General features: G+C 41.8%; 1 protein-coding gene across 1 annotated transcript in view; it reads left to right on the top strand.

The window, feature by feature from the left end:
* EIF2AK3 (eukaryotic translation initiation factor 2 alpha kinase 3) overlaps positions 1–12,453 on the top strand; it is a 928,830-nt gene that overhangs the window by 519,220 nt on the left and 397,157 nt on the right. The window contains exon 8 of the mRNA XM_044079283.1: positions 4,839–4,961. Within this exon, the coding sequence (XP_043935218.1) occupies positions 4,839–4,961 (123 nt within the window). The remainder of the gene's footprint in view (positions 1–4,838; positions 4,962–12,453) is intronic.

Raw genomic sequence — 12,453 nt, 5'->3', positions numbered from 1 at the left:
AGGGATAGGTTCCTGACCCAGGGACTCCCCAGACTCTGGGATAGATTGCCCATACATGTCAAGCAGAGTGTCTCTTTGGCCCTCTTCAAAAGGAATCTTGACGATTGGGTGGGAGAAAGGAAATTCACCCCAGGGATCACGTCAGTCACCCTGCTAGACAGGGTTCCAAGGAAGTAAATAGCGTGGGAAGAAATAGCCAGGAATTGTTATGGCTAGTCTTGTATAGGCCCTAGGGCTGATAGCCTAGTACCAACCTATGAAATTAATTGAGGGATAAAATGATTTTCAAGCCCCATGTGATGACTGCCAGTCTAGCCAGATAGAATTTTATAGATAATTGTATCATTTGTAAATATTAATGTAAGGCACAGGCTTGTTGTCTTAAATGGCAAAAAAACTATGTTAGATATGGAACTGAAAAAATGTAACAGCGTTGCACTCTGCTGGCAGAAAGTTGGCCAAGTAAAACATGTTGTGAACCTTTGATCTAAAGTCTGCTCCAGCCTGTCTAGATGAAGACATTCTTTCTATTGTTTTAACAAATAGTTAAATTGCAAGATTTAAACATGCAAATATATTTTAATGTTCTGCTTCCTGAACCAGCTGCAAGATAACACAAGGAGATGTTAAGAATGTAAATGTAGTTTCTGTTAGCCTGGGAACCGCGAAGAATGATGTAATGGGAATCAGGAATGTGATTTTAAAAACAGAGAGAATCAGAGATTATTAAGCATTTTTGTCTGGACTGTCCAACTCACCAGCACTGTCTTGCTCTATATGTAAGTTATCTTAGACTTGTTTTTTCTCTTAGTGTAATCTTTCTAGTTTCTAGCGTCTTGCTCTGTATGTAAGTTATCTTAGACTTGTGTTTTCTCTTAGTGTAATCTTTCTAGTTTCTAGCTATTTCTAAGTGTTTTTCTGTGATGTCAGAACTGTACTACTGAATTATTTTAAGTATTTCTCTGTGGTCTCTGAACTCTTGACTAGCACTGTGTAGTAAAAAGTATTGTCTTGTGTTTTTAGTATTTATTATTAAATATTTTTAAACCTTTCACCTGTGGCTGTTTTGTGTAGAGAGAATTTAAGCTCTAGAGTACATTGCATATTTACAGAGATTACATTCAAGTCACTCCAAATAAGCCTGACTGTTTAGTCACACTTACCAATTGGATAATAATATTGCACAGTAATAATTGGACACCCTTTTAAGGGCCTTTGAGTAGCTGATAAATATTAGCTGGGTGGTGGCAGTGATTTCTACCATATAGTCTGGGTAAAAGGGGCACAGCTGGAAAACCTGTGCCAGCCTTCCCCAGAAGTGTCTGTGTGGTTGTACAAACTCTTATCTCAAAGTGTGTGCATGTCAGCTAGTTGGGCAGGGACACGAAGCACTGGTTTGACAGAGAGGGTGCTGGAGATTTTAGCTTGCCCAGCTGGCTGAGATCTGGACCCTATAACTACGCCAATGGGGAGTCTTATTGGGGACCTGGAGAGCAAGGGAGCAACCAGCCCCTGACCGACTGTGATCTCTGGGTGCTCTTAAGGGAAATTGCACTTTACTGTGTGTATTTGTTATCCTTTCCTCTTATATGAGATGCCCCTCGCTGGTGCTAGTGGTGAGGATTGAGCCTCCTTGATTGCTGGGTCAGGGCACAGGCGTCACACCCCACATTATAAATCTTACAAACCCTTTGCTTTTATTTTGTCAAAGACAATCCCTGCTACCTTCTGGCAAACAGGGAACAAAAAAAAAAATGACAAGGGGAAAAATAGGTATCTTTTCAGAAAAAGAGACAGACTGCTCCTTCAGAATGACTAAATGCCAGCATTCCTTCCTTCCTTCCTGTCCTTATCTCTCTCTGTCCAGTAGACTGTCTCTCAAGTCTTTCATTTTGGAACTAGATTGTTTTAGACTTTTGGGAAACAATACTGGTTCAGGTTGGTTACAGTCGTAATGGATTCACATACCTACTTTCAGGTAAATTCTTCCCTACCCTTAGAACCAAACAGTTTTGTTTTCATGTTCTTCAGTACATACTTAACATAGGAGTCATACTACCAATGTCTTTAGACCAAAGGGGAGGAAGGTTTGTACTCCAGAATGTTTCTGGTTTCAAAGAATGAGCTTTCCTGGAAACCAGTTGTTGAACTTTCCTTCTTCAACTAGTTTGTGAAAGTACCAAAGTTCAAAATGTTGACCCTTCAGAGTCTGCCACCACCATTCCTCCTTTGAGTTTTATGGTAACATTGAACCTAAAAGATATCGCAATCCAGTAGCCATTATTTTATAGCCGTGTAAAATGTCTCATCATCTGTGTCTGGGTCAAGTCACAGATTCTTTGCATTACCCTCAGAATTAGTTACAGCTCCTAGGGTGTTTACAAAATGTATAGCTTAATAGATAGCTCATTGCAGACTGCAAGGCATTCACATTTTTTTCTTTATTTAGATGACCTGCTGATAATTTGCAGTCTTTTGCCAGAAGATGGGAGTACCTAACATGGGTTCTTCGCTCCTTACCAATCTGAGCTTCGACATAAACATTCAAAAATTCTCCTTGACTCTTGTCACACGGGATTATTTTTAGACTGCCTTCTAGATATGTCTCTTCAAATGCGTTCCTTACACAAGAAAAAGGTGTCTGAAGGTCATGGTACTTTTGGAGTTCTTATTTTGGAGTTTGATTTGTGTCTGTTGTACTCCTGACTCTTACTCAGTGGTCTGTGTTTTTTCTTGGATTCCTAACTGCATTTCTTGGTGAGAAATATTCCATAATAACAGATAAAGCTTGTCTGAACCTGCATTACACAGCTAGAGCATTATGTCTCACAGAACACAAATATGTTTTCTAGCCTAGCTTTATTCGAAATAATGTCTGAAATAATCATTCAAAGTAAATACATTTTTTCTGGCCTAGCTTGTACAGAAGCATTCTCTGAAATATATAAATCCATTCTGAGACTTGAACTTCTAGTTTTTTATCTTTTTAACACAACTCAGTGCCGTATTGGCCACCCTTCTTAATTTTATACTACTTACTTTTTGGAGCAACTAATATGAGTACTTTCATGATGCTATAGGCTGATGTAATCTGCAAGTCTGGCACCTTCTTCAGCAACACAATATTTTGTGGAATGCTTCCATGATTCCACCAAGGGGGATAAGCTGGATACTGAAGATTGAAAAGGATGGACTTGATTATTTTAAATATAAAAGTTTATTTCCTGTAGTAATAGATCTAGGTGATCAGATCCGTTATTCTTCAGCATAACCACCATCTCTCCTCTGACCTACATGAGGTAAGGTCTAGAGGAGGCCTAGGAAGTTTTATGGGTGTGTGTGTATATATGTATATATATGTATATATATGTATATGTATATGTATGTATATATATATATATATATATATATATATATATATATGTATATGTATGTATATATATATATATATATATATATATATATATATATATATATATTCTTTTAACTATGTTTCTTTCTTGTGATTCAGTCTTGAAGGGGGGGTATCTCTATGTTCTGATTTGGAGAATATGGGGAGTATGGTGCAGTATGGGTACAGGAGAGGAGTCTGAGCTTTTTAAGTTTATATAGGCTGAGGTGATTAAGCATTTGGCCAAGTCCTAAGAGTCAGCTTGATCTGAATTGATGTTAGGTACATAACTTCATATGTGTGTGTTTATGTGTGTATTTGTGTATATTATGTATATATGTTTTTTGTTCTTCTTCCGGCTTTTTCCAGTTAGGGGTCGCCACAGCGGAACTCCGGTCCGCTAATGATTGGTAGTAAATTTTTACGGTGCCGAGGTGCCAGCTCGACGCCCAACCTTCAACTAAGGCATGCCCATTCACACACGTCTTTCGAACGCTACTCGACAGCAGGGAGGACATGCAGACTCCACACAGAAGGCACTCAAGCCGAGAATCAAACAGGAGAACCTGTTGCTGTGAGGCAACAACGCTACCGCTGCACCACCGCGGCAAAATTGTATATTTATATATATATATATATATATGTATGTATGTATGTGTGTGTATATAGAAGATAGAGACAGAATATAAGAGTTTACTTTTTCAGCAAAGCTGCTGATGCTAACTTTGACAGTAATACTAAAGGAAGTCTATACAGCAGAGCATATATTTGCTAATTTCCAAGAATGCATTATGTGATTGCTTGTTAAGGCTTCTTCTGTGGTACTTGCAGTTCATACAGTGTCCTCTAGCTTGTATAACTAGGTAGGTAGGGAGTTCATATCTCACAGCTGTCAACTTGTGCGTGTGTGTGTGTGGTGAAGTATAGCGCCTGGTAAGCAAGACCTCAGCCATTACTGTGCTTAATCGACCTTTTCTTTGGAAAAAACTTTGGCAGTGATTATTGGGAAATTTGGGACATGAATGGCTAGGCTGAAAAAGGCTCTAGAGCCATTAGCTTAGTAACCTGTATGATCCTCTATTATTGTTAAATTGCACTGTTGAGTTTTTTTACACTGTGCATATTTTGTTTGTTTTAATATCATTTGTTAGACATTATTTACACAAAGGGCTTAATGCTGTTCTCTTAAAAAGTCCACTTTCTATTCCTCATAACTTTGTACCTTTATGAAGAGAAAAGGGGTGGTTAAAAGCATTACTTCTAAAAAGTTCTTTTGATAAGCTTAGCTTATTTTGAATTTTTCTGCCTTTTTCTATTAACAAAAATTTTGGATTAAAAATTATTTTGTAAATCACAATTTGATGTATTTCCATAAAATTCAGATGTAATAAGGAAGAGAAATTGCCAAATGTTTTATAGTTTATTTTTGTTTTCTTTAATTTGTTAGACTCTGCATCCAGGACTCCAGTGCTTGTAGGCTCTGATGAATTTGATAAATGCCTCAGCAATGATAAGTTTTCACATGAAGAATACAGTAACGGAGCACTTTCTGTCTTGCAATATCCATATGGTAAGCGTGCATTCACATTTTGTATGAGGAAATGTTTTATGCAAATACTGTTAAGAATAAAAATTGATATACTTACTTTTTCCCTTTTAGTGTCATACTGAACATTAATGACATAAAGTGGGGTATGTGCTTTACAGTTTACCCATAAGTTTAGCAAAATCAACAAAAGTTGAGTATTATTCATCCCCTTTTTCTTGCAAAGCCATATTCTGCAAATGTTAGTGATGCTTTATAATCTCAATTTATTCGCTAATTTCAGTGTTGCTTGTCTTCTTCTTCATCTCCATCTCCCAAAACCAGACTCTGGTTCAAGTCCAATATACTTCCCCTTCTAGTCACCTCCTGTGCTTTTTTCTCTCTCTCAGGCATTTTCCTTTGGATCATTGCAAAAGGTTTCACTGGCAAAGTCTATGAGCTTTATTGTAAGAAGAATGAGAAGCAGTCGACTTCTGTTTGACGGCTCACTTTTTATTGGATAAACTTTTGTATTTCCTCCTTAGCCTGTTTTGCATCAAAAATATCTTTGATCCTCTAGAACAGAAAATATTCTGAAGACAGCTGGATACAGCAGCTTGAACCCTACACCTGCTTCTCGACATTCCGTGATTGCTGGGATAAATTTGCTTCTTTTCTGCCTGGTATACACAGAGTAGTAATTTTCCACATGCATTTTACTGTCTCCAGTTTTTAATAATTTGCCCTTCTGCCACATTTTTGTCATGGTCATCTCTTTCTGATGGCATGATTGCATCTTTTCTGATATAGTTCTTGGCTGTTTTCTCATGGCCAGGTTTGGAACATTCACTCGATATGCTCTTTCAGTTAAATCCTGCTGTGAAATACCAGTCCAGCTGCTTATCTGTGCTTTCATAAAATTAATTCCCTCTGTTTCTTTCCTGTGTCTCTGGTACAGCAGAAGATCTCCATAGGTTCATAGGTTCATACTAGGCTATCTGCCCTAGGGCATTTATAAGCCTAGCCAGAGTGTGTATGGCTTTTGCCACCCATATTAAATTAATTTTGCTGTGCCCTTTTTCAGGGTTAGTATACTGTGCCTCTGTCTAACAGTGACACAGAAGTGATACCCGGGGTAAACCTATGATCTCCCATCCACTCATCAAGATTCCTCTTGAAGAGAGTCAATGAGGGACTCTGCCTAACCTGGACTGGGATTTTATTCCAGAGTGAAGGGAGCCTCTGGGTTATGAATCTGTCCCTCCAGCATGTCCTATTTATTTCAGTGCTGAGGTTCAAGTCTCTCGAGCGCGTAGCTTGATGGGATTTGGATTTTCTGAGGTGCAGCATGTCCATTAATTCCGGGTTGGACATGGCTTTATACGTCAGGCACAGATCGCCTCTGAGCAGGCGATATGCCACTGAGTAGAGCTGGAGTTTCTTTAACCGGGCATCATACGGCATCTGTTTGAGCCCCTTGATCCTCTTGGTAAGGTACTTTTGGGGTCTTTCCAGTTGCTGCAGGTGTCTGGTAAGGTACATCCCAAAAGGGGCATTGTACTCAATTATGGGCCTGATGAGGGATGAGTAAAGAGGCACGATGACCTCCCTGATCTAGATGTGAATCCCTTCATGATTAGGTGGGCTATATAAAATGTTTTTCTAACCACTTTGGCCACGTGGTTGTCAAATGAGAGATTGCTATCAACTTGGGTCCCCAGGTCCCTAATTACTTCTTCTGTACTTAATGGATTACCACCTATGTGGTAATTTGTGGGCACTTTGTTTTTGCCAAAGGGGATGACTATACACTTTTTGGCGTTTAGCTTGAGGCCATGGCTCTGGCACCAGTTGTCTGTTTCAATGAGGCCCTTTTGGAGGATGCTTGTGTCGGCTGGAGAGTCTATTATGGCACCCAGTTTGCAGTCATCTGCGAACTTGGTCAGCCACAGTCCTTCCATGTTGGCCTGTACCTCCGAGAAATATATACCGAACAAGAGAGGTCCCAGGACTGAGCCTTGTGGGACGCCACTTGTAACTGGTTTGGAGTCTGACATGGCTCCAGCTATTCTAACCATGTGGGTTCTGTCCTTGAGCCAGTTTGCAACCCATCTAGTGACACAGGGGTTTATTTTTAAGCTGGTGAGCTTATCTATAATGCCCAGGTGGGGTATTGTATCAAAGGCTTTTGCGAGGTCCAGGTAGGCTGTGTGGACCACCTTCCCCTTGTCAATGGCCTTGGTGACTGTTTCAAAGAAATCGACCAGGTTCAAGAGGCAGGATCTGCCCTTAACAAAGCCAAACTGGGTAGGATCCAGTGTCTGCAGGTCCCCAGTATCTTTATTTATAAGGTCCATGGTGATCCTTTCCATAGCTTTGCAGACCAAGCTAGTGAGACTTATGGGACGATAGTTTCCAGGATCTGTTGAGGCACCACCTTTGTGGAGAGGGACCACTGTTGCTGTACGCCACTCTTTGGGTACATATCCTGTAGTAAGGCTGAGACTGAACAGTAGTTTTAGGTTTAGGTTTAGCTCTTCTTGGAGTTCATGTAGGACGCAGCCCGGGACACCGTCTGGTCCCATTGATGCTGTGTTTCTTGCTTTGGAGAGGGCAGCTCTTACCTGAGCATCTGAGATGTCAGGGGGGCAGCACTCTGCTGGGATAGATATTAGCCCTTTTGGTGGGGAGGGGGGGAGAAGTTTGCACTGAACCTGTCAGCTAGGATGTTGGCAATGTCTGTCAGTTCGGTGTATTTTTTGTCATTTTGGACTAATTCTGAGCATATCTGGGAATTCCCACCCAGGTTCCTAACATAACTAAAGAAAGTCTTGTGATTATCCTTAGTGTCTTGTGCAATTTTTCTCTCGAAGCTGGCCTTAGACGATTTTATGAGTGCCCGTAGTTTTTTGCTAATACTGATCAGAGATGCCTTCCCTTTTTGGGATTTTGCTCTATCATGTAGTAGCTTCCTCCTTCTATTGTATAGTTTGTTTATGGCTGGGGTCCACCAGACAGGACATCTGCCTTTGGAGGATTGGGTCTTGGTTTTATTTGGGATTGCATGATCCATGCATTCCTGAAGGTGTTCATAGAATTATTTTGTGGTCTGGGCCGTATTATCCACAGGCCCGGGGGCTTTGAAGGATTCCACCTTGGTTTTGAGGAGTGTGAAATTTGCTTTAGAGAAGTTTTTCACTGTGGTTTTCTGGGCATGGGGTGGGGTCAGGATGTGAATATCCAGTGAGATTAGTTTATGGTCTGATCTTACCAGTGAGGGATACACTTCTGGTCTGGAGCATAGTGTCCCCATGTTGGTGATGATCAGGTCCAGTATGTTTTCCACTCTTGTGGGAGTGGTAACAAGTTGTTCCATAGCATTTGAGTTTATTAATTCTAGGAACCTTTGTGTTGGAGCTAGAGTAATGCTCCCAGTCTATGGTTGGGTAGTTGAAGTCACCCAATATAATGGTGTTTGGAGAGACCTTCATATTTTCCAGTGTTCTCAGGAAGGCCGAGTGGGGTTCCTGGGTTTGGGAGGTTCGTCTGTAGCAGGCTATAAACTGGAAGGCAGTTTTATCCACTGTTAGTTGCACATGGATAGTCTCTGATGCTTCGTGCTGTGCCACCAACCTGGAGGTGTGGGTATCTTTGACGAATATTGATACTCCCCCTCCTTTTGTGGTTCGGTCCAAGTTTTGGGGCCGAAAAGCATGGTATGAGGTATAACCTGGTAGTGCTGGGGTGCTCTTGAGAGCCTTGAACCAGGTTTCTGTTACTGCACAGTTATCGATGTTCTCCATGCTAAGGAGAGTTTTGTGTGCATGCATCTTGAGGTTTAGACTTCTGGCGTTGAGTAGCATTACTCTTAGTTTCTTATCCCTTGTGATACCTATGGAGGTGGGTTTGTCTTTTGAGCCTTGCCTAAAAAAGGCACTATGGGGGTAGCAAGAGCCTTTGCCAATATCCGAAAACCCAGGGGTGACAGGTGCAAGCCGTCCCTAGCGAAGCATCGTGGCTTGTCGAGCATGTCATCCCAGGCTGACAGGCATTGGATCCCCTTTGAATGACACCAATACTTAAGCCAATTGTTGAAATTGATAATCTTGTCTTCATACTGTGGCATCATTCTTGGTGAGGGTAAGATGCTACTGAAGGTCAGGGTCATACCGGCCTGGGCTACATGCTCAGAGAGCTCCTCTATGTCTTTTTTCATGTAGTCTAGGGAGGTAAGTCTCAGGTCATTCACACCAGCATGGACAATGACTGAGTCCTATTTGTACTTGCCTTGGAGTGACCTGAGTGCTTGTGTTATGTGGTGGATCCTAGCGCCCGACAGGCAGCTCACCGTGACCTTCTCCTTGTTCAGCCTGGTGAGTGGGACGTCAGTGTGCCTGATGATAGTCACCTATTACAAGTGTATCAGGTGTGTTGTTTAGGCTTAAGGGCCATGACTGTTCAGCACACTGGCTTTGTGAGCTGTGTGTTGCACGTGTTTTGTTTTGGGGTAGCGGTTGCTTGGGTGTCTGCTTTGGAGGTCTCTGCTGCTTAGGCAGATTTTTATTTAGAGCCTCCAAGTATGTTTTTGTGTGTTTACGTGTTTGGTTTGCTGTCGTGGTAGGCCTATGTGAGACTGGATTTGTGGTGTGTGTGGTTACCTTCCCCTTCTGACTGGTTCCGTAGATGTTCTTTCTTCTAACGCTGACATTTTTATGAAACAGCTCTTCTTGAGAAGTCTCATACTCACCCAGTCTGTCCTTCATTTCATCCTCTGATTTTTACAGTTTTATCAGTTCCTCTGAATAGGTAGTTAAAGCTTTATTCTGTTTTTCCAGCCTTTTGTTATTTGAGTTGATATAGTCATTCAGTGTTTCATCTATTTTAATCAGCTCTGAGTACATTTGATTTATTTTTCCTGTAAATTCAGTCTCTTGGACCAAAGCTGGAGCTTGAATTTTGTTTTTTACCGAGCAGTTGCCGGACTCTTCCCAGTGAGTGTTTTCTCTTCACCTTTTCTAGTTGAGTTTCTTTCAAGTTCTGTAAATATCATCTTTGCTGGCATCCAGGCAATGCACTTTCTAGCCAGTAACTGAGTCTTATTCAAGTTGGCAGAATTACTAGCTGTTACAGTAAACTCTCAGTTAACCGGCACCCATGGGGATTGGTAGATGCCAGATAAGTGTAGTTTCTGGTTGCTTGAGAGTTACTATTAAAACAGACATGACAAATACTGTACCCTATACTATACCATAAACATTGTTTTGATTTGATTTGATTTTAATATTGACATACAGTAATTAAAAGCCTGACTGGAATAATAATATTTTAAACTTCTATTTCCGATAGAAGGCATGGCACGTGGAATGGTTTTCGGTGGCACTCTGAGTGGATTGGAATTGAATGAACTGAATAGAGAGTGAGAGAGTGAATGCATGCATGAAAGCGGAAGTGACTGTGTGTGAGAGATCAGAGAGGTGTATGAAAACTGACAAGTGTCTGTGAGAGATCGGAGAGAGAAAGAGTGAGTGAATGCATAGATGAAAGCAGAAGCAAAAATGTGTGAGATTGGAGAGATGTATGAAAGCTGAAAAGTGTGAGAGAGCGGAGAGAGGATGTGCAATCTGATGCAAACTGACTGAGTGGGTGTGGAGTGAGTGTTGATATTTTAGTGATTTGACTTGTTTGGTTTGACTTGTTCTCAGGTAGGGGAGAGAGAGAATTTATTTGTATCTTCCTTTTTAAAACTCTAAAACTCTAAAAATGTAAGGTATGTTTCTGCGGTGGTGGGGGGGTGGAGTGGACACAGTGCAACACATGAGAAATTGAATTGTTCATACTGTACTATATTTCTTTGATTTTTTTTTTCTTGTTGCTTGAGAGTTCTGGTTGCTTGAGTGAGTTCTGGTTAACTGAGAGTTTACTGTATTTCTTAGTTTCTTTTTTTTTTTTTTTGCAATTGGGAACTGAAATTAAACTGTTGATTAGTTTGCAGCCATCTTGGAAGTCCCCTAAATGCTGCCCATTGTGAACAAGAAATCCAGTCGTAATGATGGAGAGATGGCAGTGCATGTGAAAGTAAAATAGCTATCTCATTACTTCTTCTTAGTTTGTTATAATTATTTTCACACTACCTAACTTAAATCTGAATTCTGCATTGTTTTCCAAATGAAAAGACAGCAAATCCTTTCATGGGGTTATTTAATCATGCAGTGCAGTGCAGTTGCACCCTCACCAGTCTGGCAAAAAAGGAATTCTACTTTTTCAGCTGTGTAATAGTAATAATGTCTTGAGGGTGGAATCAGGCACACATTTCATCCCTTCTAACATAAGCAAATTACTCATTAAATTCAAAAGCTGGCCATTCACAAGTTATTCGCACCATTACTCCCACCCCTACAGTTCTTTATTCACATGGTAAATATTTACAAGATAATCACAAAAAGTGTTAAAAATCAGAATGTTTTATTTTTGGTAATGATTTGGTAGTTATTGATCTGGAGTAGGGACTTCATTTGTCAGCAACCTGTGGGTCTTGGATTCGATATCGGATCCGAGCTGGCAACTATTTATACAGCTATGGATCCGAGCTCCTAGCTCCTCCCCTCACCCATAATCCCCTGCCAACCCCAAATTACCTCAGATCTAGTTTGCCGCTTTTGAGTGTGTCAGCTGGATTTCGAGCTGCTGGCAATTTTTTGACATAAGTGACTCTTTGGTCTAATCATCCTACTTTTTCAGTAGTTAAATCAGTGTGTGTGTGTGTGTGTGTGTGTGTGTGTGTGTGTGTGTGTGTGTGTGTGTGTGTGTGTGTGTGTGTGTGTGTGTGTGTGTGTGTGTGTGTGTGTGTGTGTGTGTGTGTGTGTTAGGTTTCCCTTTAGTCAGTTAATTTTTATATTTTTAGTGTTTACCCTCCCCTCGCTGGTCGTTAGTGTGCTTGTGTGTGCTTACGTTTGGGGCCTAGTGTGTTTGTGTAGCTTTTATTTAGTTTTGGGTATGGCAGAGGCCCCAAAACCTATTTTTTCTAAGTGCACCGAGTGTGGCCATAAGCTCTCTCCGGCAGATGGCCACACTCGGTGTGTTCGGTGCCTTGGGGTTGAACACCTGTCCTCGGGATGTACCATTTGTGCAGAGTTCAACCCCAGGGCACTGAAGGAGCGGAGGTCGAAGCTGGTCCTGGCGGGACTTTTGCCCCCGGATTCGGCTTCGGCCTCCGCTACTCCCGTGGCACCTCCTCAGCCTGTGGTGGTGGCCACTCCTGCCCCCCTTCCCCCGGCCGGGATTCAAACTCCCACTAAGGCGCCAGAGGACAGGGAGGCCAGGAGGGAGAAACGGAGGGAGAAACACCACAAGCGGCGGGCCGAGGCCACCGCTTCGGCCCCCCCCAGCTAAGCGGGCTTCTCCCTCCACGGTTTCCAGGTCTCCTCCTCCTCGGCTCCGATCACCTTGCTTTTCCCCAGGACCCAAGGAGGAGGAGACCCGATCTCCGTCGAGGTCATCGAGGCGGCATTCCAGGCCTGCCTCGGTGGCCTCGTCGAGA

This window comes from Protopterus annectens, chromosome 8.part0, assembly GCF_019279795.1.
Source record: "Protopterus annectens isolate FY-2018-M chromosome 8.part0, PAN1.0, whole genome shotgun sequence".
NCBI lineage: Eukaryota > Metazoa > Chordata > Ceratodontiformes > Protopteridae > Protopterus > Protopterus annectens.
This window is presented reverse-complemented; position numbering and strand designations above follow the sequence as displayed.